Source organism: Lithobates pipiens, unplaced genomic scaffold, assembly GCF_037356315.1.
Source record: "Lithobates pipiens isolate NorthernLeopardFrog02 unplaced genomic scaffold, aLitPip1_a1.2 Scaffold_8, whole genome shotgun sequence".
In the NCBI taxonomy this organism is placed as follows: Eukaryota; Metazoa; Chordata; class Amphibia; order Anura; family Ranidae; genus Lithobates; species Lithobates pipiens.
This window is the reverse complement of record NW_027507903.1, coordinates 462,379,055-462,402,431: the sequence shown is the minus strand read 5'-3', so window position 1 is coordinate 462,402,431 and position 23,377 is coordinate 462,379,055. Positions and strand designations below refer to the sequence as shown.

Here is a 23,377-nt window from a genome sequence, read left to right as displayed (position 1 = left end):
TGTAACGGCATTTGCAGAGTGCAGAGTATTTGTCTTTAGTACATCCACACCACAGGGTGTTGCTTATGTTGAAATCTGCTGTACTTCAGAAGAACTGGGTGAGCAGATATCTTTCATTTCCCTGCTAAATAAGTACACATCTTTACTGATTTAGTCATAACCATTTTGACAAAAACCCTAATGTAAATAGCAGATATATAAATATATAGATAAAAAACACACAATATTTTGTTGAACCAATAACGTTTATTTGTATGTTCATTTTTATGATGATTACTGTAATATTTTAAATGAAATAGCCATTCACAAAAAAAAGGCATTTCAGGCAATTACCTACAATGAGAAAGAGAAAGTTACTGAGAGATTAGGGTGGGAGAGCTTGATCGAGAGCGCATTTAAAATGTTACTTTAAATTTTTATATATATATATACATATACACACACACACACATATATATATATACATATACACATATATATATACACACACACACAATATAAAAGATATAACAACACCAGACACTCTTTACTGCTCCCACCTTGTTCCTGCTGCACTTACCTCTGGGGTAGCCGAGTGGTTAGCAACCCCTACACTCACTGCATCTGTGAAGGGATTTTGAAATTACTGCTGTTCTTCCTTTTTTCTGTCTGTGCATTCAGGGTGGACAAAAATGGAATCTAATTGGTGCTAACTATTTAGAAACTAACTGGTCCATTCTAAAAAAGTGCAGACAGAGAAGATGTGAGGGGGGGGGGTTTCAAATCCCTGGACCGATGGAGTGATACTAAAAAAAAAAAATCATTTACTCACTCAGCAGATGCGCTTCTGCTGAGCGTTAAGAGAGCCTGACACTCCCCTTTCCTGATGAGCACCCAAATCAGGTTTACCCTCTTCCTGACCAGGCCATTTTTTGCGATACGGCACTGTGTTGCTTTAACTGACAATTGCGCAGTTGTGTGACACTGTACCCAAACAAAATTGATGTCCTACCCCCACAAATAGAGCTTCGTTGTGGTGGTATTTGATCACATGCTGATTAAATTCTTTGCGCTATAAACAAAAAAAGACCATACATTTTGAATAAAAAAACAATATTTTTTACTTTCTGCTATAAAACATTCCCAATAAAAAGAAATCGTTATCAATTTAGGCAAATATGTGTTCTGCTACATATTTTTAATAACAAAAAATCCCAATAATTGTATATTGATTGGTTTGCGCAAAAGTTATAGCTTCCACAAACTATGGAATAGATTTAGGCCCCTTTCACACTGGGGCAGTGCAGGCGCCAGAGGTAAAACTGCTATTTTTAGCGCTGATTTATCATTTTTTTAGCGGTGGTATTTGGGCACTAGCGGGGCGGTTTTACCCCCCCTGCTAGCGGCCGAAATAGGGTTAAAATCACCGCAAAGTGCCGCCCCATTTATATCAATGGGCAGGAGCGGTGAAGGAGCGGTATACACACCGCTCCAAAGATGCTTCTAGCAGGGCTTTTTTTTACCTCAGGCTTTCACACTGGAGTGCGAGGACAGGCTCTTCCAGGGCACTTTGCAGGCGCTATTTTTAGTGCTATCCATCTCCCCTGCCACTTTTCCTTGCTGGTTTAACATCAAGTCTCCAGTAACATCCGGCGTTTAGCGGTTTCTGACACTTTGGGGCGATCAGAGGACCCAGGCTGGAGCTCCAGGAACGCCAGGCTTACTAGCCATTTGCTGCGGTGGGAGGGTCGTAAGAACCAAGGCTGGGTATAAGTGACAAGCCATTATAGCTTGTATAGCTGGTAAGCCTTCATTTTGTGTGGTGGTGGATTCACTGTGTCCCTTGTCTATTGCAGACCTGTCACAGGGTGTTGGAGCGTTTATTCTTCTTGAATACACATGAAAGCGACTTTTTTTGTCATTTTTTTATCCGTTGTGTTTATTACACTAATTTATTATCAGGTTGTTTTATTTCACTTGTGAACACATTTGATGAGTCATTGAAGACCTGTCACAGGGTGTTGTAGCATTTGTTTTTCTTGAATACACATGAAAGAGACTTTTTTTGTTATTGTTTATTCGTTGTGATTATAACTAATTAATATTATTATCTAGTTGTTTATTTCACATGTAAACACATTCGATGATTCATTATTAGCGCAGCTTCTTATGTTATTAGAACAGGGAAATGCCTTGTTTACATTCTGCCTCTCCGTGCCACAATGGCGGGACACCGGCGGACATTGAGTCCACGGGACCCGCGGACACAGTCAGGCAGTACGGGGCGGTGCGCACGTGCCCACCAGCCCGCAAATTAAAGGGGATGTACAGGTATGCCCATTTGCCCACTGCTGCCATTGTGCCAACGTATATCGGCGTGCAGCGGTCAGCAAGTGGTTAAAGAAAAGGCTTGAAACTGACAGTTTCATTCAGGCCTGGATATGTCGTGGCATTTCCATTGAGTTTCCAATTGTAGCAGCAATCGATCAATCTATTTTTTTTTTGTCTTCAATATCTCAGCATCTGAAAAAATCCCCTCAAAAAAACTCTCTGTATCTAATATATATTTTTTACTTTGTTATAAAACATACCCAATAAAAAATAAATAATTATAAACATCAAATTTCTTCATAAATTTAGGCTAAAATGTATTTTACTACATGTCTTCGGTTAAAAAAAATAAAATAAAACTAAACAAGTGTATATTAATTGGTTCGCGTGAAGTTATTGCATCTACAAACTATGGGATATATACTGGAATTTTTATACTAGTAATGGCGGGGATCAGCAACTTATAGTAGGGCTGTGATAGTACGACAGTCAATCTGACACTTTGTGTGAACTGGCTGACTGCCACTAATACAGTGATCAGTGCTAACAATATACACTGACACTGGCTGGGAATAGTGTTGTGTAACGTGTGTACTGTGTGCTGCTTTTACTAAGGGATGTGCCGGTTTTATTCCCTTTGCAGGGAAACAAAAACGGCACAATCTATGTTGTCAGTAGAGAGCTCTGTGTTTTTTACATACACAGAGCTCTCTCCTGACACCAGCTCCACCATAAATTATTGTCCGGGACCCACTGATGGCCTTGTGCTGGAGCCACTGGCAGCACCTTTCCCCAGAAATGCAGAATCACGTAAATATACGTGATTCTTCACAGCTGGCTTCTATACGTGATTCTACATTGCTACAGTGCGTGGTAAGCAATTGGTGAAGGCATAGGCAAAAAGTGGTATTCACTTATTGGATTTATCATCAAGAGAATAAAACTGGCCATAGATGGTGTGATTTTCTTTCCTGTAACCATGGGAGCTATTATGAATCCCTCCCATGGAGTTATTGGCGGGGGAAAGGTGCGGGGAGCCATCTCTGCTAAAAGAACACAGGATTATTGCTAGCTGCTACAGGCACTGGCTATAATCGCTTGAAACATCTAAAATGCTGGTTGCACCCAATTGAATCGATCGACAATCAGCCTGCCCATACATGGTTTAATCTCGGCTGGTCCTTGCTGAACTGACCAAAATTTGAACCATCTATGGTCGGCTTAATTGGGGTTGTGAGTTAGCTAAAACATGGGCAGTCTGCTCAGATATACCTGGCTGTGCAGCATATTCGACACCCTCCTCATCTGTGGAGCTGTCCCCTTCTTCATCTCCTAGCAACACCGGCTTATGAGAACTGTTGTCTAAGTCCATTTGTCCACTCTGAGAGCTGAAAAAACAGAACACAAAGAATCTTAAACAGCCAGCCAGAGTAGAGAACTATGGATGACATTAGGCGGCTGCCTCCTGGCATTCTTCCTCTGGGTTTGATGCGTTGATGAGTTCAGCTCAGTGGCTTGCCGCAATTGCTCTTGCACCCATTACAGCCTCTGTAGTGTGTTAGAAGTATGAGACTAGACAGGTGGAGACTTGTGCAACAACAGGTCCTCGCCCCTGTCCCGCACAAGCCCAGAGTTGGTGCCAGCATAGGGCAGGTGCTGGGAATCCACCCATTCCCACTCACATTCCTCTAGTACAGGGATCTCAAACGGGTGGCCCTCCAGCTGTTGCAGAACTACAAGTCCCACCATGCCTGTGCCTAAAGGGAGTCATGCTTCTAACTGCCAAGTCTTGCAATGCCCCCTTGTAGTTTTGCAACAGCTGGAGGGCCACCAGTTTAAGACCCCTGCTCTAGTACCTCTTCCTCTCCCCACTCATCCCCAGTATTTTTCCCTCTCTCCTTCCCCAAAACTCTGCCTCATCCCCTCCCTCAGCCCGGATTTTTCATGCTGCCAGGGGGCTTGGTGCTGTTGTTGCTCATTGTCAGGGGCTCCCAGCAGGATTAAAGCGCTGCCTTGTCAGAACTCCATTCCTCACATCCAGGGTTGCCAACCCTCAGCGCCTTTTTGACAAAACATGAAGAATTTACTGACAGCACGTTTTTTTTTTACTGCCAACCTGAAAAATTACATCTATTTAAGATACATTAATAATTGAGTTTATTCAGCATGAAATGGAGCTTAGTTATGTAGCATGAGGCTGTATATTCTGCAATATTTACATTTTTTTTTTTTTTTTTTTTTTCCAGAAATTTTTATTGAGTTTTACAGAATACAAATGTAAAATACAAATACAAACGGTTCCAGCAAGGCATAAAAACACAAGCAAAAGGTCTAGAGGTATAAACTCATTCGCCTGGTATCTATATGCACAAACAAAGCTTTATAGTGGTCAATTATTGCCAAACAGTGAGCGTCACCGGTATAAAGCACACATAAATAGGATACCATTGTAAACATTAATAGATCAAGCGAACATGAAAAATCGTATTAATAATATGTCACAATCCGTTATATCTGAAACCGAACGTACGTCCACCCCTACAGGGAACTTGCTGTGGACGGGAGAAGGAGGGGAAAGGGAGGGGGGAGAGGAAAGGAAAAAAAAAAAAAAAAAAAAAAAAAAAAAAAAAAAAAAAAAAGGGGGGGGGGGGGAAAAAGTTTCGTAAGGAAAATCTATTCCTATTAGTGCAATTCACTCTTAGGGTTATTGAACTGGTACCGAATGATCAGAGCTATTGGACCGAAAATGTAACCAGCAAGACCAGATAGTACTAAATTTGTCATATCTATCTTGAGCTTGGTGGATAAGTTTTTCCATTTCCGCAATGCGGTCTACTTGCTTCATCCATTCGTTTACAGTAGGGGGCTGAGCCGACCTCCAATGCCTGGGGAGGCATTGAGTGGCTGCATTGATTAAATGCATTACAAGCGATTTATGATATGACCGCTTCGAGATGGACGTGTGGTGCAACAGAAATTGCGCTGGTGAGAAATCAGGAGTATAAGTAGTAATTTTAACGATTAGATCGTGTACCTCACGCCAGAAAGGTGCAATTAGGGGGCATTCCCACCAAATATGTAAGAAAGTGCCTTCAGCTGAATCACATCGCCAGCATACCGAAGGGATTTGCGGAAAAATTTTATGAATTTTGTCTGGTGTGCGGTACCATCTAGAAAATATTTTATATCTATTTTCCTGAGTGGAAACATTTATTGAACCCTTATGCATACAGTCAGCTATAGCGTCCCAGTCAGCGGTAGAGAAGGTGTGGGAGAGGTCTGTCTCCCATAGTTGTTGAACCTTGTGTAAGGGAGTGGTATCAACATGAAATAGTGCTTTAATCTGCGAGATCAAGTGTGACTGTGGCTCAGAGCTACTACATAAGGACTCAAAGGGGTGAAGGTCTCGACACCAGTGTGTAGTCGATCTATTATGTGTCAGGAAATGTCGAAGTTGAAGGAATTTGTAAAATGGAATGCGGAGTTCAGGAAATCTAGAGGAGATTTCAGCAAGTGAAAGGAGGTTACCATTGTGAAAAAAATCGCGTGCTCTGTACGTGCGGGGATGTACAGGGTCGTCCAAATTGCAATCATTTATACCGGCTAAAAATTCCGGGTTTCCGGATATTGGTGTCATAGGACCATTAGTTGTGTCTAGCTGGAGAGCTGAGCAAGATGTTCGGAAAGCTAGCAAAGTGGGTCCTATCAGTGGGTGTGTGGAGCATGCATTGGGAAGTGAGGCTGGTTTAATCCAAGGAAGGTTCAAAAGAGGGAGGTGTGAAAAGGCCTGCTCAATACGGACCCAATCCTTATTGGCACTATGCACATGCCAATCCACAATTCTTGTGAGGTGGACAGCCCGATGGTAAGTTTTTAAATCCGGCAATCCTAGTCCCCCCAGCCTTTTCGGGAGGATTAGCTTATTCCAGCTTAATCTAGGGGCACGATGAGACCATACAAATGACCTGCACATGCGACTATAAGATACAAAGAAGGAGGAAGGAAGCTGAATAGGGATAGTATGTAATAAATAAATCAATCTAGGCAGGACATTAAGTTTCAGTATGGCAATTCTTCCAAACCATGAAAATGATCCCTTATGCCATTGTAAGAGATCATCTTGTAGTTTAAGGAGAATGTTTCTAAAATTACAGTCATACAACCTGGCCAGGTCAGTTGGAATGCGAATTCCTAGATATATCAATGCTGAGGCTTCCCACCTAAATGGGTAGTTATTTTGACAAAGTGTGACCGTGGCCGCAGGTAGTGTGATATTTAGAGCTCTGGATTTGTCAAAATTAATTTTAAAATTTGATAGAGTTTGGAAGGTGTTTAGATCATGAAGGAGGTTAGGGATGGTAGTAATCGGGTCAGTCAGAAACAGTAGTATATCGTCCGCATATGCGGCCATTTTGCAGGATTGGGATTTAATGTCGACTCCTTTAATATTGGGGTTATCCTTTATTTTGCGAAGAAGGGGTTCCATAGTTAGAATAAATATAAGGGGGGACAAAGGGCACCCCTGTCTCGTGCCGTTGGAGATGGAGAAGGCGTCCGACAGGCGGCCATTGACCCTCAGTCTAGCAGTGGGGACCGAGTATAGTGCCATTATCATCTGTGTAAAGGTAGTTGGAAAACCAAGAGTCTGAAGCACTGCTTGCATATAGTCCCATGCCACCCTGTCGAACGCCTTCTCCGCGTCCAACGACAAAAAGAAACCCCTTGTGGAAGAAGATGTTAGCCAATTGTGTATATTGAGGGCCTTAGTGGTATTGTCCCTAGCCTCCCTTCCAGGGACAAAGCCCACCTGGTCCGTAGAAATCAGATTCGGAAGAAGAGGCAAGATCCGATTCGCCAAGACCTTAGCATACAGCTTGATGTCCACATTTAATAAGGATATGGGACGGTAATTAGAAATTAGTGTCGTATCCTTCCCTGGTTTAGGGAGTAACGTAATATGTGCCTCCAGGATGTCCGCGTGTCTTACATCGGTAGAGGAAAAGTTATTAAACGTTGCAGCAAAGTGTGGTATTAGTTGGTCCGAAAAGGCTTTATAGTAGCCTGCAGTAAGACCGTCCGGCCCTGGGCTTTTGCCCGCCTTAAGTTGTTTCAAGGCTGCGGTTACTTCCTCCACTGATATAGGAGAGGCTAAACTCGCCACCTCTTCCGAATCCGATAAAACGGGACAGTAGCTAGAAAGGAATTCCTGAATTAAAGCCTGTCTGCGTGAAATGTGATCCGCTGAGGTTTGCGCAGGTAGGTTGTATAATTTATGGAAATATGCAACAAATTGTTGCGTAATAATGTTCGTGTCTTCCAACGTGTCACCTGTGGGGGTCTTTATCTCGTGAATGGTATGAAGAGCTTTTTTCTTTTGTAAGGCTCTCGCTAACAGCTTCCCAGCTTTATTACCAAACTCATAAAAAAGTTTATGTGTTAAAGCAAACTTGCGTTTTATTGTTTTCTGTAATTCTTCTAAAAGGTTTTCCCTGGCTTCAGTAAGAGCCTCTAAGCAGCTGTTCGCTAAAGAACGTTTATGAGCTTTTTCTAGGGATTGAATACGCTCAGTTAGTTCTCTGATACGAGCCGTTTTAAGCTTTTGTCTTTTTGCCGCCAACGAGATAAAAACACCCCGCATGACACATTTGTGTGCCGCCCAGGTTGTGATAGGGTGCACCTCTGTATTTGTGTTCTCTAGAAAATATTGTTGCAAGCTATCAGAGATGGTCTGTTTATCAACCTCATCCAATAGCAAGGACTCATCTAGGCGCCAAATTGGGGATCTGGAGTAAGCTTGCCGGAAAGAGAGGGTAATAGAGATGGGGTGATGATCTGATAGGACCATAGGGGCTATTGTGGCACTATCAAGAGAGGGCAAATCAGCTTGTGTAATAAAGAAGTAGTCCAGCCTGGAGTATTTGGAGTGTGGAGGGGAAAAAAAAGTGTAATCCTGTGAGCGAGGATTGAGTGTTCTCCAGGTATCGTGAAGTGTCAGCGTTTGCAATTGAGATTTAATCGATCGAAGGGCTCGATATGGCAAAGAGGATACACCATTGGAAGTATCCAGGATAGGTGACAATGGAACATTAAAATCACCACCTAATACCAGCATACCAGATTGAAAAGCTGTGAGTTGATGTAAAGTATTATGAAAAAATGTCACCTGCTGTTTGTTAGGAGCATAGATATTCGCGATGGTGACGGGTTTGTTATAGAGCTGTCCTTTGATGAAAATAAATCTACCCTGTGTATCTCTCTGAATATCAGATATTTTGATGGGGCAGTGTTTGGAAATTATAATAGCGACTCCCTTGGATTTCGCCGCATCATTCGACGAGTGATAAACCGTTGGGTAGTGGTGGTTGCAAAGTTTAGGAATGGAGTCGGATCTGAAGTGAGTCTCCTGTATTAGGGCAATATGTGCTCTAGCCTTGTGTAAAGATAGCAATAGTTGCGATCTCTTTTCGGGCGTGTTGAGCCCCCTAATATTAACCGAATATAGTGTAAGCTGAGTGTGACTAGGTGGAGCAGGGGTTACATTACTGTGCGACATGACTAAACAGAGGTAAATAATAAAAAAAAAAAGAAAAAAAAAAAAAAAAAAAAAAAAAAAAAAAAAAAAAAAAAAAAAAAAAAGGGGGGGGGGGGATGGAATAGGAAGGTAGGAGAACTGGTGGAAAAAACCGATAGATGGGCGGAAGGTATCCGCCACCACTAAAGGATATAATATCGGTTGGATACTAAAGAGCAAGAGGCGCCCACGTCTCTGTACAGAAACGTGTGCACCAATGTACTCCCCAGTGTGGGGGTTGCCCTGGAGTGAGCCGAGGTATTATAATAAGAAAAATGTGTGTGATGATAAGGGAAGGGACGACACCCCGGGACATCGGAATACAGTGTAAAGGAGGTGAGGGTGTTTAAGTTGTTAGAAAAAGCGCTAGAGCCATTGTCTGGGGACAATGAGAACCATAGCCGGCCCAAATGGTAGGGGACGTGAAAGGCATACAACAATTAGGTATATGCTACCAAAGTATTAGACAATATATGGCACAATCTTAGAAGGTTATATAATTCTAGTGCCAATGTCAAAATCCACTTTTAATCGAAAAACATTAGTATAAAATCCGTGAACTTGCAAACTTTGTCAGTGAGCATCTTATGAGTATTTACCTGAAAACAGGAACCACTGCCAAACCTATGCTTAAAACAAGTACTCAAATCGGACAAATATGACCGAGCGTTGCCTACAGGAATTGAAGAGAATTCCAACTTATGCTTCACTCAGAAACACATATAGGTAGATCATACATCTCTGTTCGCCTATCAGGACGTTGTCCTTCAGGAGGAAAGCACCCCCTGTTTGGACCGTTTCAAAACCCGCAAATGAGAGGTCGGTTCTGGGCTTACCCAGAAGAGGATATACGTCCAGAGATATATGCATTAGAGAAAGACCATATTAGAACCTGAGTGAATTCTACCACATGTATTAACACCATAGGAAAGAAAAAATAATATAGAGCTTCCACATAACTAAACGAGCAGGATTATTAATTATAAAGCAAACCTCCCAGGAAAGCATAGTGAAATCCAGTCAGCATTCAGTCAGTAAAGATGGCCAGAAACCTCTGACCAGGTAATCAAAAACGTCTAACCATCCAGAACAGGCCATTAACTTGCAGTTCAGGTGTCCCATGGAACGTAGTAACTAGGCAGTATCTCATCAAGGTTCAATAAGATCATATGCACTAACACTGCCACTGAAAGCAGGCCGTATTAATGAGCAGGAGTAGGGAAGAAGGAGGTGGCGAAGCAACATTGCAAAGTTAAGTTGAACGTTCCCAAGACCAATAGGATCTAAAGACTGAGAAAGAGCATTCTGGGAAAGGTAGTTCGCAGTCTGCATACCAGAAGGTTTGTAGTAACTTGAGACCTTATGAATGGGAGGAGGCAGATAGTGCCCTTGGTAAAGAGTATTACTCACTTACACCCGTAGGAAACACTATTCAGTGTGGCAGCCGTAGAACGTAGCTTAAACAGGCCGCTCCATCAAGAGCTGAGCGCGGCAAAAAAAAAGGAGCAAAACTGGGAAAAAGCAGAGAGTAACAATAATAAAAAAAAAAAACCCAAGGGTGATAAAAACCTGAAAACAGTGTCATTTCTTCCTGTGTATTGCGCCAACAATGCTCAGAGGCGCCCATACTTCTCCCTGCAGGCCATATTTAGCGATCCCTCCGAGCTCTTCGGGATCTCGGGGAGGCAGAAGGGCTACGATCCCTTTGGGTAGTATCTGATGCGGGATGATGCCTAGATCCAGATGAAGAGCGTCTCCTACGATATCTCGATTCCTGATATTCCATCCTTTCCGCCTGAGAATCCGCAGGTTTGTATAGCGGCTGCCGAAAGTTGGCGTACCAATTAGGTACTTCAACAAGGGGGATCCCCAGGGTGGCGCAAAAAAGGGGTAAATCTTCCGGCACCTTCAGGTGTGCCGTGCGCCCCAGGTGAGTGGCGGATAAACAGAAGGGGAACCTCCATTTGTACAATATGTTTCTAGATCGCAGAACATCCAAAAGAGGCCTCAATTCTCGACGGTGCTGCAGGGTAATTCCCGATAAATCTTGGAAAATCTGAACCGGGGCAGACTCGAAAGATAGGGACTGCCTGCTCCGGGCGCCTTTGAGGATGTCTTCTTTTAGATGATAGTCCACCAGACAACATACGATATCCCGCGGTGGATCGTTTTCTCTCCCTCTAGGCCGGAGAGCCCGATGAATCCGCTCCATTTCAATAACGGTGTGAGCAGGTCTATCAAGAATGTCGTTGAAGAGAGTGGTGATCGCTCGGGAAAGGTTTTCGTTGTCGATGGTTTCCGGAAGGCCGCGCACTCTTAAATTATGGCGCCGACCTCTGTTGTCGAGGTCTTCCGTATGCCTCTGGAGATCTCTAAGCTGCAAAGTATGGAAGTCCACCTTCCTTGCCGTCTTACGGATCTGCATCTCATGGCGTTCGGTGACTTTCTCCACAACGTGAACTCTGTCTGTCAGTGCTCTGATGTCTAAGCGTAGCTCAGCTATGGCCGCCGACAAGGTGTCCTTTATATCCGCGGCCACATTTCGAAGGTCCTGTATATTAATCGGGGTAGCCATAGCAGTCCCGCTCGACACATCATTGGGAGTTGTAGGAGCCGGTCGTGAGTCAGTCATGATAAGTTCCATTGGCGGGAGAGCGCGCGTTTGTGAAGCTGGAGACTGCCTCCGGCGGGAAGGCGCCATGTTCCCTCTCTGAGACCGAAACATCTCCGGAATGTTTTGGCTCATATTGTCGCTTTGTGCGCGGGGGGACCGGGACCTAGACGTTGAGGAATGTCTAGAGGCTGTCCCCATCGTGTCTCGTAGGCAGAAATGAAATTTTCACCGCAGTATTTGATGAAAGCAGTCCCGGGGTGTCGAGAGCTCTTCACCTAAGCGTCCGCCATCTCTCGCAGCCAGGCCACGCCCCCATATTTACATTTTTTGGTAAACTCATTCATTGATGCATTCACACAATTTCACAGTAACCATGAAATATAACAAAGTTCAGGAATATTCCTTTATCCCATTGTTTTGCAAATATATGTACACTAAAAAAACTGTATGAATCAGTTCTGTTATCGCTGTTTTACTAAGGGCCGGTTCACACTGCAGGCGCGGCGAGGCATCTCCGACTTGCCTCGCCGCGACCTGCGGGGACCTCAGCGGCGACTTGCAGAGGACTTCTGTATAGAAGTCAATGCAAGTCGCCCCCGAAGTCGCCCAGAAGTAGTACAGGAACCTTTTTTCTGAGTCGGAGCGACTCGAGTCGCTCCTCTCAGAACGGTTCCATTGTACAGAACGGGGGCGACTTGCGGGAGCGAGGCGAGGCGAGTCGTGTCGCCTCGCATCGCCCGCTGTGTGAACCGGCCCTAACCTGGTAGCTTATTATTTTAAATAGGAAACCTTCATTTTGTTTGCAAATATTAAAGATTCTGACTAACATAAAGAATGAGTCCTTACATTTAAAGAGCACCTGTCATTTCAGATATATCATGGCAGCACCTGTTAGTGGGCATCTACTCACCTGCTGACGCCACATCGCTCACCTTGCTGTGTCACTGCCGCTTTACCAGCCGCCCCATTAAAGTGAATGGGACTGTCGGTGAGTCAACAGTGGGTCAGAGGAGGGCTCTGCAGGACAGAGGTGACAGTTGCTCTTTAAAATGTACGATTTAAATCAAGCCTTTTTACTAGTGATTTAAATCAAATCCACCCGGCCCTGATCATCAGTGGAGCCTCATTAGTGCCCTGATCATAATCACTAGTAAAAAGGCTTGATTTAAATCATAATTTTTAACCACTTGCTTACTGGGCACTTAAACCCCCCTCAGTCCCAGACCAATTTTCAGCTTTCAGCGCTGATGCACTTTGAGTGACAATTACGCGGTCATACAACACTGTACCCAAATGAAATTTTTATCATTTTTTTCCCACAAATAGAGCTTTCTTTTGGTGGTATTTAGTTACAGCTCGGAGTTTTATTTTTTGCTAAACAAACAAAAAAAGATGCAAAAAAAAAAAAAAAAAAAAAATCATGTTTTAATAGTTTGTTATAAAATTTTGCAAACGGGTCATTTTTCTCCTTCATTGAAATGCGCTGATTAGGCGGCACTGATAGGCTGCATTGGTGGGCACTGATGGGCTGCATTGGTGGGCACTGATGGGCTGCATTGGTGGGCACTGATAGGCTGCACCGGTGGGCACTGATAGGCATAGTTAAGGCGGCACCGATGGGCACAGATAAGGCGGCACTGATGGGCAAAGATGGGCACAGATAAGATGGCACGGATGGGTGGCACGGATGGGCACTGATAGGTACCACAGATAGATGGGACTGATGGGCACTGATAGGTGGCACTGATAGGTGGCTCTGATAGGTGGCACTGCTGGGCGGCACTGCTGGGCACTGATGGGCGGCACTGCTGGGCACTGATGGGCGGCACTGGGGTGCAGCACCTTTGAGGCAGATTGGGTGGCACTGTGGGTGGCACTGTGGGGTGGCACTGTGGGTGGCACTGTGGGCACTATGGGCACTGACGGGGGGCACTGACGGGGGCACTTACTTTTGCTTTTATTTTACTTCAGGATGGCACTGCGGGAGGCAGGTGGGCACAGGCAGGTGGCAGGTGGTCCCTTGTATTGATGGCCGTGATCGGGACTGATGTCCCGATCACGGCCGCCGGTGATCGGCTTTTTTTTTCTCTCCTCGCGCTGTCAGCGCGAGGAGGAATAATAGCCGATTACCGGCTCCGTTCTATCACATGATCAGCTGTCATTGGCTGACAGCTGATCACGTGATAAGGGGTCGGGATGGACCCCTTACACGGATCGGTGATCAGGCGAGTCTCACGGACTCGCCGATCACAGAGCGCGCCGCGCGCGCCCCTCAGGGGGCGCGCAGGCCGCTCGTAACCGGGACGACGTCAATAGACGTAGTCCCGGAAATGTAGGTCCGCGCTAATGCCGTCATTTGGCAATAGCGCAGATCTGAAGTGGTTAAAGAGCAACTGTCATCTCTGTCCCACAGCGGCTCCTCCTCTGACCCGCTGTTGACTCACCGACAGTCCCATTCACTTTAATGAGACAGCTGGTGATGCGGCGTTGACACAACAAGGTGAGGGATGTGGTGGCAGCAGGTGAGTGGATGCCCACTAACAGGCACTGTCATGATGAATCTGAAATGACAGGAGCTCTTTAAATGTAAGGACTTAGGCTTCATGCACACGAGACGCAGATGCAAACGCTGCTGGACACATGTTGAAACCGGCGTTTAGAAACGCGCGTTTTGCCGCGATTTTTACCGCGATTTAGCGGCGTTTTACCGCGTTTGCGTCTAGAAGCGTTTAGTTAAGCTAACATCATGGACCCTCCCCAGCTCAAAAATTAACTATTTCAGCAATTTTGTGAGACCAGAGTGAGTAGCAGCAGCTGTGAGAGCTGCAGTGTACTTGTATTTAGCGTGTCACTTGCCACGGCACCTGCCACAAGTTGTGGATTGTCCACTTGCCACGTGACTTGCCACATCACCTGCCACGTCACTTGCCATGTCATCTGCCACAAGTTGTGGATTGTCCAACTGCCACGTCACCTGCCACAAGTTGTGGATTGTCCACTTGCCACGTGACTTGCCACATCACCTGCCACGTCACTTGCCACGTCACCTGCCACAAGTTTTGGATTGTCCACTTGCCACGTCACTTGCCACAAGTTGGGGATTGTCCACTTGCCACATCACCTGCCACAAGTTGTGGATTGTCCACTTGCCACGTCACTTGCCACATCACCTGCCACGTCACTTGCCACGAGATGTGGATTGTCCACTTTCCACGTCATCTGCCATGCCACCTGCCACAAGCTGTGGATTGTCCACTTGCCATGTCACCAGCCACATCACCTGCCACAAGTTGTGGATTGTCCACTTGCCACGTGACTTGCCACATCACCTGCCACAAGTTGTGGATTGTCTACTTGCCACGTCACTTGCCACATCACCTGCCACGTCACTTTCCACGTCACCTGCCACAAGTTGTGGATTGTCCACTTGCCACGTCACCTGCCACAAGTTGTGGATTGTCCACTTGCCACGTCACTTGCCACGTCACCTGCCACAAGTTGGGGATTGTCCACATCACCTGCCACGTCACTTGCCACATCACCTGCCACAAGTTGTGGATTGTCCACTTGCCACGTCACTTGCCACATCACCTGCCATGCCACCTGCCACAAGTTGTGGATTGTCCACTTGCCACGTCACCAGCCACATCACCTGCAACAAGTTGTGGATTTCCACTTGCCACGTGACTTGCCACATCACCTGCCACATCACTTGCCACGTCACCTGTCACAAGTTGTGGATTGTCCACTTTCCACATCACTTGCCACCTGCCATGTCACTTGCCACAAGCTGTGGATTGTCCACTTGCCACGTCACCTGTCATGTCACTTGCCACGTCACCTGCCACAAGTTTTGGATTGTCCACTTGCCACGTCACTTGCCACGTCAGCTGCCACATCACTTGCCACAAGATGTGAATTGTCCACTTGTCACATCACCTGCCACATCACTTGCCACATCACCTGCCACGTCACTTGCCACGTCACCTGCCATGTCACTTGCCACGTCACCTGCCACAAGTTTTGGATTGTCCACTTGCCACATCACTTGCCACGTCAGCTGCCACGTCACTTGCCACAAGATGTGGATTGTCCACTTGTCACATCACCTGCCACATCACTTGCCACATCACCTGCCACAAGTTGTGGATTGTCCACTTGCCACGTCCCTTGCCACGTCCCCTGCCACGTCACCTGCCACAAGTGGATTGTCCACTTGCCACATCACTTGCCACATCACCTGCCACAAGTTGTGGATTGTCCACTTGCCACGTCACCTGACACAAGTTGTGGATTGTCCACTCGCCACGTCACTTGCCACATCCCCTGCCACAAGTGGATTGTCCACTTGCCACGTCACTTGCCACGTCACCTGCCACAAGTTATGGATTGTCCACTTGCCACGTCACATGCCAGTCACCTGCCACAAGTTGTTGATTTTCCACTTGCCACGTCACCTGCCAGGTCACTTGCCATGTCACCTGCCACAAGTTGTGGATTGTCCACTTTCCACGTCACTTGCCACTTCACCTGCCACGTCACTTGCCACAAGTTGTGGATTGTCCACTTGCCACATCACTTGCCACCTGCCATGTCACTTGCCACAAGTTGTGGATTGTCCACTTGCCACGTCACTTGCCACCTGCCATGTCACTTGCCACAAGTTGTGGATTGTCCACTTGCAATTGCTTAAAATATTTTTCTAATGGTTTTTCATCATTTGCAATCATTTTTGAGATTTTTAATGTAAAAAAAAAGGTCACCTTTAAAAACGCATATAAACGCAAACGCGGCTAAACGCGGTAGCGGCGTTTTGCCGCGTTTTACCGCGTTTTGCCGCGTTTTGCGTCTAAAACGTGGAAATTTTGGTTTCTGAACGCATTTTTTTGCTTCTGGAAAAACGAGACTAAACGCAACTGCATAAAAACGGAAAAAAACGAGACTGTGTGCATGGACACATAGGATAACATTGAATGAGTTCAGGGGCAGTTGAAAAAACTGTCCAACTGCATCTGAACGCGCGTTTAACTGCGTCTCGTGTGCATGAGGCCTTATTCTTGCTGATAAATCTTTAATATTTACAAACAAAATGAAGGTTTCCTATTTAGAATAATAAGCTGTCAGGTTAGTAAAACAGAAATATCAGAACCAATTCAATCATACAGTTTGTAGTGTACATAGATTTGCAAAACAATGGGATAAAGGAATATTCCTGAACTTTGTTTTCTCATGGTTACTGTGAAATTGTGTGAATGCATCAATGCAGTGCATGTTATCTCAGCTCGCAGAGCTTGGATTCATTGAATTATTTTACCAAAAATTTTAATATTGCAGAATATACAGCCTCATGCTACAAAACTAAGCTCAATTTCATGCTAAATAAACTATGAATGTATCTTAAATTTAAAACTATTTTTAGACAGATTTTTACTCCAGAAGCATTTTATTAAAATAAATTTGATAAAAATAAAAAAAAATCCGAGCCTCATCAGTGCCCTTATCATCAGTGGAGCCTTATAGGTGCTCTAATCATCAGTGCCCTGATCATCAGTGCAGCCTCATCAGTGCCCCGATCATCAGTGCAGCCTCATCAGTGTCCCCCGATCATCAGTGCAGCCTCATCAGTGCCCTGATCATCCACTTGTCAATATGATCAGTAGTTAGGAAATTAGATGTGTAACTTATGCCCCTAGAACACCTGAAAGGGGTTGTAAATCCTCGTATTTTTCATCCTATGCATTAAGGTGAAAAAACACCTGGCAGTGTCCGGCCCCCCAGCTGCCCCCCCCCATTTTACTTACCTGAGCTCCCAATTTCCCTCAGCTGGGACACGCTGTCCTCTCCACAGGGTCTGGGCTCTTGATTGGATAGATTGATAGCATTGCAGCCATTGGCTCCCGCTGCTGTCAATGAAATCCAATGACGTGGGTGGGGGGGCGGGGCTGAGTTATACATTTGGCGGCTATGGACTCCGAATGCTGGACTCGGGAGCGTGTCCACAAGGTAACTCCCTTGGAAAGCGTTTCTCCTAGGGGGTTATCTGATGCGGGGAGGAGCCGCAAGAGCCACTGAGGGACCCCAGAAGTTGGTGTTCGGGGACCACTCGGTGCAAAACGAACTGCACACTGCACAGTGGAGGCAAGTATTTGTACTGTCCTGGCACTGATGAGATGGTCTGAGGCTGCTGGCATGGTACAAAAGACGGTCAGAGATGTGATCTGGTCTCGTATCTACAATCTGTATATGTTTATCACATGTGTTAGCATTTCCACATCCCATTTAGTAACAAAAACAAATACTGCCCAAGGGACTTTGCTAAGAAACGCCAAACAATAGTAGATATCCTAAAATACATCAATCTTATTACAAAGACATAAAAGCATATATAAAATCACAGGTATTCACAGGTCAATGTTCATAGTAACATATGAAATAATCACAGACTGTAAAGTGGCTGAGCTATATCAGTGCTATGTTCCTAGAAAACCTTCTTAACGTGTTTTATGAAACTCCGTTCACTTCTTCAGGAGAAATGGTATAAGTGTTCAAACTGTAAAAAAGATTAGACATAAGTACAACAAAAGAACATATACTTCGTTATCCAGTGTTGTGCAAACCATATCACCCAATGCCCGGGACATGCAGATACGGGCGCTGGACAATTTTTTTTTTTACATTTAGCCCTGCTGTGGGCAAGAAGCAGGGTTTACTTTATGTGTTTTCAGTGCAATTGTCAAAGGTAGTTGTTCAGCTGTATAGGTGCGATTCAAATGTTATTCTGATAAGATTTCAGGGATGAGATTCTAAATATCCTTTTGTTCAATGCAAAATAAGTACTGCTGTGATTTTCAATCTACCTTCATATGCTAGAAATGTTGTCTATCCTCTTTTCTACAAAACTGCCTTCCACCCACTTCTATGCAAATCTTTCTCCTAGCCACTTCCATGCAAAAAATCTATGAATCACATCCTATGTGAACAGTTATCACAGAATGCCACTATACTGTGCGAGTTGGAAACTCATTGCTCCAAACTCACACAAGATCCAAATTGCACCGTATAGATGTGAATGTCTTTCATAGAAAATAATGTATTTTCAGATGCCATGCAAATCTATGCCTTTGGGATTGTCTGTGACCTGCATCAGATTGCCATCAGTGTGAACGGGGACTAAAGCCTCGTACACACGATCTAATTTTCTGCAGACAGAGCTTTGGACTTTTGTCCGAAGGGCGTGTGCCTAGATTTTGACTTGCATATAAACGACACACAATTGTCGGCCAACAAACACTAACGTAGTGATGTACTAGACATACTACGTGTTTTTTCCTCTCTTTAGCGCCACCCTTTGGGCACCTTCTGATAATTTTGTGTTTGGTGAGCATTACTTCCGAGCATGTGTTTGTACTTTGGACTTTTGTCCGACGGACTTACCGTATATAATCGTGTATAGGTCGACTCGAATATAAGCCGAGGCCCCTAATTTACCACAAAAAAACTGGGAAAACTTATTGACTCGTGTATAAGCCGAACATGAGACATGCAGCAGCTACTGTTACAGCAAAAGTGTGGAAAAGAGGTTCAACAATGCCCATCTGCAGCTGCATACCTCCCTGTGTACCTCCCTGTGTCCATTGCAGCCTACCTGTGTCCTGTGCATGCCTCTGTGTGCCAATCTGCAGCCTCTGTGTCCTTCTGCAGCTCTGTGCCCATCTGCAGCTCCGTGTGCCATTTTGCACCGATCAGCATAAAAACATACGGCGGCCATTCCACTGTTCAAAAGCCGCACCTCTCCTCGTCTGTGACAGACGGCGGCCATTCCACTGTTCAAAAGCCGCGCCTCCCTGTCTGTGATAGGCGGAACACTCAATTTCCCAGCAGTCAGTGTTCCGCCTATCACGGACATCCGCTCATCCTCATACTACGGACAAGGATGAGAGGCTTTTGGCAGGGAGGCGTGGCTTTTGAACAGTGGAGTGGAACAGTGGAATGGCCGCCGTCTGTCTGCATGACACGCTGATCAGGTAGGCAGACGGCGGTGACTCGAGTATAAGCCGAGGGGGGCACTTTCAGCCTAAAAAAAGGGGCTGAAAATCTCGGCTTATACTCGAGTATATACGGTATGTACACAAGATCGTAAAATCTGACAACAGCCCATTGTCCTCAGAAAATTTTAAAGCCTGTCATCTAATATTTGTCTGCGGAAAATCCGACAATTGTCCGATGGAGCGTACAAACTGTCAGATTTTCGGCCAACAGTCTGTCATCACACAATTCCCGTCTGAAAATCTGATCGTGTGTACGAGGCTTAAGGCGTCCGTTTACACCTGAGCATTTTGGAATTGCGTCAAAATTGCTGCGATTCTATCTGGATTTCAAAACGCAATACAATCGCAAAACGCAGGTTCAGCTGCCATTATTTTCGATGGCACCTAAAACGCAGTGTGGTTTTGACGCAAATTATTGCAGCTTCTTTTGGGGCAACAAGCTTCACACGATGCGACTTGCTGCAACTACCGTGCGATAAATCATGTGACAACTCTGGCAAAACTGTACCACATTTTAGTTGTCATCGAAACTAATGGCACCCGAACCTGCGTTTTGAGATCGTGTGCAAAACCGCATTGATTCTGCCGCAATCCCAAAACACCCAGGTGTTAATGGGGCCTCATGGAACGGACACTAGAGCTGGATTTGGCTGCTCAGCATGCACTTTTTTTGATCACCTAATGCTTCAGTGTGTGAGGCAGGGTCGTCATTAAGGCAGGGCAAAAGGAGCAGCTGCCCTGGGCCCTGTCATTGTTGTGGGGCCCAAAGCAGCTGCTTCATACTTGCCAACTATCCCAGTTTAAATTCCCTTGCCCCTTGAAGTTTTAGTCCCATACTGTGTCCTGACATCTCAGTGTGAAGTGCTGCTACTAATGCTGCCCATCTCTGCCCTATTGTTGGGTTGATGTGAATAACCGCCAATCACATGTAAATAGGGGCGGCATTCATATGTAAATAGCTGCATCCGGCAGCACAGATATGTAAATAAAGGTGGCATTCATATGTATATCATGCCCCCTGCAGTGAGGAGATGATGTGCTGTAACCTCTAGCAACCAATCAGTGAGAAGTATTACTGTACAGTAATCTCTAGCAACCAATCAACAAGCAAAAACCATGTGCTGTAACATCTAGCAACTAATCAGTGAGCTTTAATGTGTGCTGTAACCTCTAGCAACCAGTCAGTAAGTGGTAATAATACACTGTAGCCTCTGGCAACCAATTGCTGCCTGATTTGATACAGTAAACTGATTTTAAGTCTAGCTATTTATTGTATGTCTCAGAGCAGATGGAGAGCGAAATTGTATGGGGGGGGGGGGGGGCCCAAGAAAATGTTTGCCTGGGGTCCAATCAATATTAAAGACGGCCCTGGTGTGAGGGTAACCTGAGGAAATAAAGTTGTTTTTTTTCCTCTCATTGAGGCCGGCGCCTCATTTACTTGCTCAGCAGATGTGCTTCTGCTGAACATTAAGAGAGCCTGACACTCCCCTTTGCTGGTGAGCACTGAATCGGTGCTCGCCACATTGCAAAGTCTCTTCTCCTCCCCGCTAGTCCCTGGGTTTGGTGCTGGAGACCGGCAGAGAGGTGAGAAGATAAACAGTGCAGTGTTAAAACCTTATTTAGATATGGTTTTGGTTAAAATAATTTATTTTTATTTTTATCAATAACAAGTAGATTGGGATTATAGTAAAAAACTTGACCCTAAACTTGAATCTTAACCCTTTGAGAAAGTCACGAGGGTGTGACGCAACGCGTCAGGGAAGGAGCTGTGGTGTTACACTTGTCACTTCCAGTCGCGGCCGAGACCGGAAGTTCGGATCGTACGACGCTATCTGCTGTTCTCAGCCTTTATGTAAGTGACCAGTTATCATATTAAATTACCTATTTGAATTACTACACATGAGAGCCCCCCTGTCCCTTTATTTCATACTCTATGTACCGCACACTGTACTGGGAGATATGTGAAGAGTTTGAGAAAGGAATGTACAGTTATATACTATCTGCTGGATGGAGGAAGATGGAGTAGCTTTTTGCTTTCATACAGAGTCTGCTTACTAAGCTTTTGAGGTGAGAGGCTGGGGGAAACTGGTGGTGCACCTGTTTGGCACTGAAGTTGCTTGCTGGAATATCACTTGCTTGGAAGTCACGTTTTTTTGCATGGACTTTGATATATGCTCACGAAGCAATTATATGGACTTATATTAAGTCGACACGTTTTATTCTTTACTGCATTTATTTGCACATTTTATTTCAGCCACTTTTTATTATTTCCTGATTGTGCTATTTATATATTTATTTTCACATGATTGTTCTATGTACGCACAATTTTCATTTTTTCTAGTGTATTGCCTTATATTGCACATTGGAACACTTTGTGAGGTGGATTCACTTTTCTCACTTATTTATGTGCTTAGAGTTTTTTGGAATATTTTAGTCTAGTTTGCTGGTAGCGCCGCATTCATTATTAACACAAGTAGATTGGGATGTAGTCCCTTGGACAGGTAGTTTAGCTTAGCCGCCTCACATGGTGAATCCTCCAGAGGCAGCCACGTGAGGTGGCGAAAATAGTTGAGGTGGAGCCTGGCGGTAGATTCCCTACTATTGAGCGAGACTGTCATGTCTTATATATGCCTATATTATCCTTAATAAATGTGAGTTTAATACTAGCTGGGGGCAGAGAGTGGTTTATTGTTAATCCCTCGGATGCTGCACTATAGGAGGGACTATCGTTCGTATTTTACATGTATTGCTGCATTGCCAGTAGTCACTGGACCTAAAGTTTGGAGTTATCATTGTGGAAGGAGTAAACACCTGCTGTTGATTCCCCTTTGTTGTGATGATCCCTTGGAGGGGATATACGCAGAGTGCAAGGCGTTTGACCCTTTTAGGGTCACTTCAAGGAGGTGAGCGAGCAATTTATGTGGCGGTGGGATCACTTTTTCCTCTGAGTTTGTTTTGAAGATTCACCACACAAGTCATCTTTTTTGCACAATGTGGAATACATTTGTTTCATGCTTTTTTGGATTTTCATTTGATGATATTTTATTTGATATATTTGTGTTTGTGTATATTATTTATACAGCGCTGCTACACCTTATACCAGTTCACACTGATTTTTGCGGGAGTACAATAGTAGCTGCTGCAGTATTTTGTAAAAAGGAATTCTTCTGTATTACAAAGTTTATCACAAGGTGTTATTCATAAAAGTTTATCAGTAAATCATTTATTAATCCGTATTACCACAACTGTAATAGCGCGCAACTACCACAACTCACATCTCTACTATTGTTTGGCATTTCCTTGGGCAGTATTCGTTTGTATTTTCGTAGCTACAATCCCCTCCACCCATAATTAGGTTGTTGTGTTAGATCATGGATGATAATATTAGTATGAAGGAACACTGGCTGTGAGATGACTGGTATAGTGGCGGGTGATGATAACCTGTATGGTGGGGGGGTGACGATGACTGGTATGGTCATGGTGAGAGGGGTGATGATGACCGGTATGGTGGGGGCATGATGATCGGTATGTTTGGGGGGTGATGATGGGTGTGGTGGGGGGGTGATGATGACTGATCTGTATTGTGTGTGGGGGGGGGGGGGGGGGGGTGATGAACTGTATGGTGGGTGGGATGGAGATCTGTATGGTGGGGGGGTGATGACTGACCTGTATAGTGGGGGGTTGTGATGACCGTCATGGTGGGGAGGGGTGGTGGTGGTGAACTGTATGGTGGCGGGCTAGTGATGAACTGTATGGTGGGTGGGAGTAATGACCTTTATGGTGGAAGGGGGGGGGGGGGGTGATGATAAACTGTATGGTGGGTGGGAGTAATGA

At 45.0% G+C, this 23,377-nt stretch overlaps 1 protein-coding gene across 5 annotated transcripts in view; it reads right to left on the bottom strand.

Moving 5' to 3' along the window:
- LOC143960178 (E3 ubiquitin-protein ligase rfwd3.S-like) overlaps positions 1-23,377 on the bottom strand; it is a 64,497-nt gene that overhangs the window by 38,773 nt on the left and 2,347 nt on the right. For all 5 annotated transcript variants that reach the window (XM_077468500.1, XM_077468499.1, XM_077468501.1 and 2 more), the window contains exon 2: positions 3,583-3,698. In XM_077468500.1, the coding sequence (XP_077324626.1) occupies positions 3,583-3,639 (57 nt within the window). In that variant the 5' untranslated portion in view covers positions 3,640-3,698. The remainder of the gene's footprint in view (positions 1-3,582; positions 3,699-23,377) is intronic.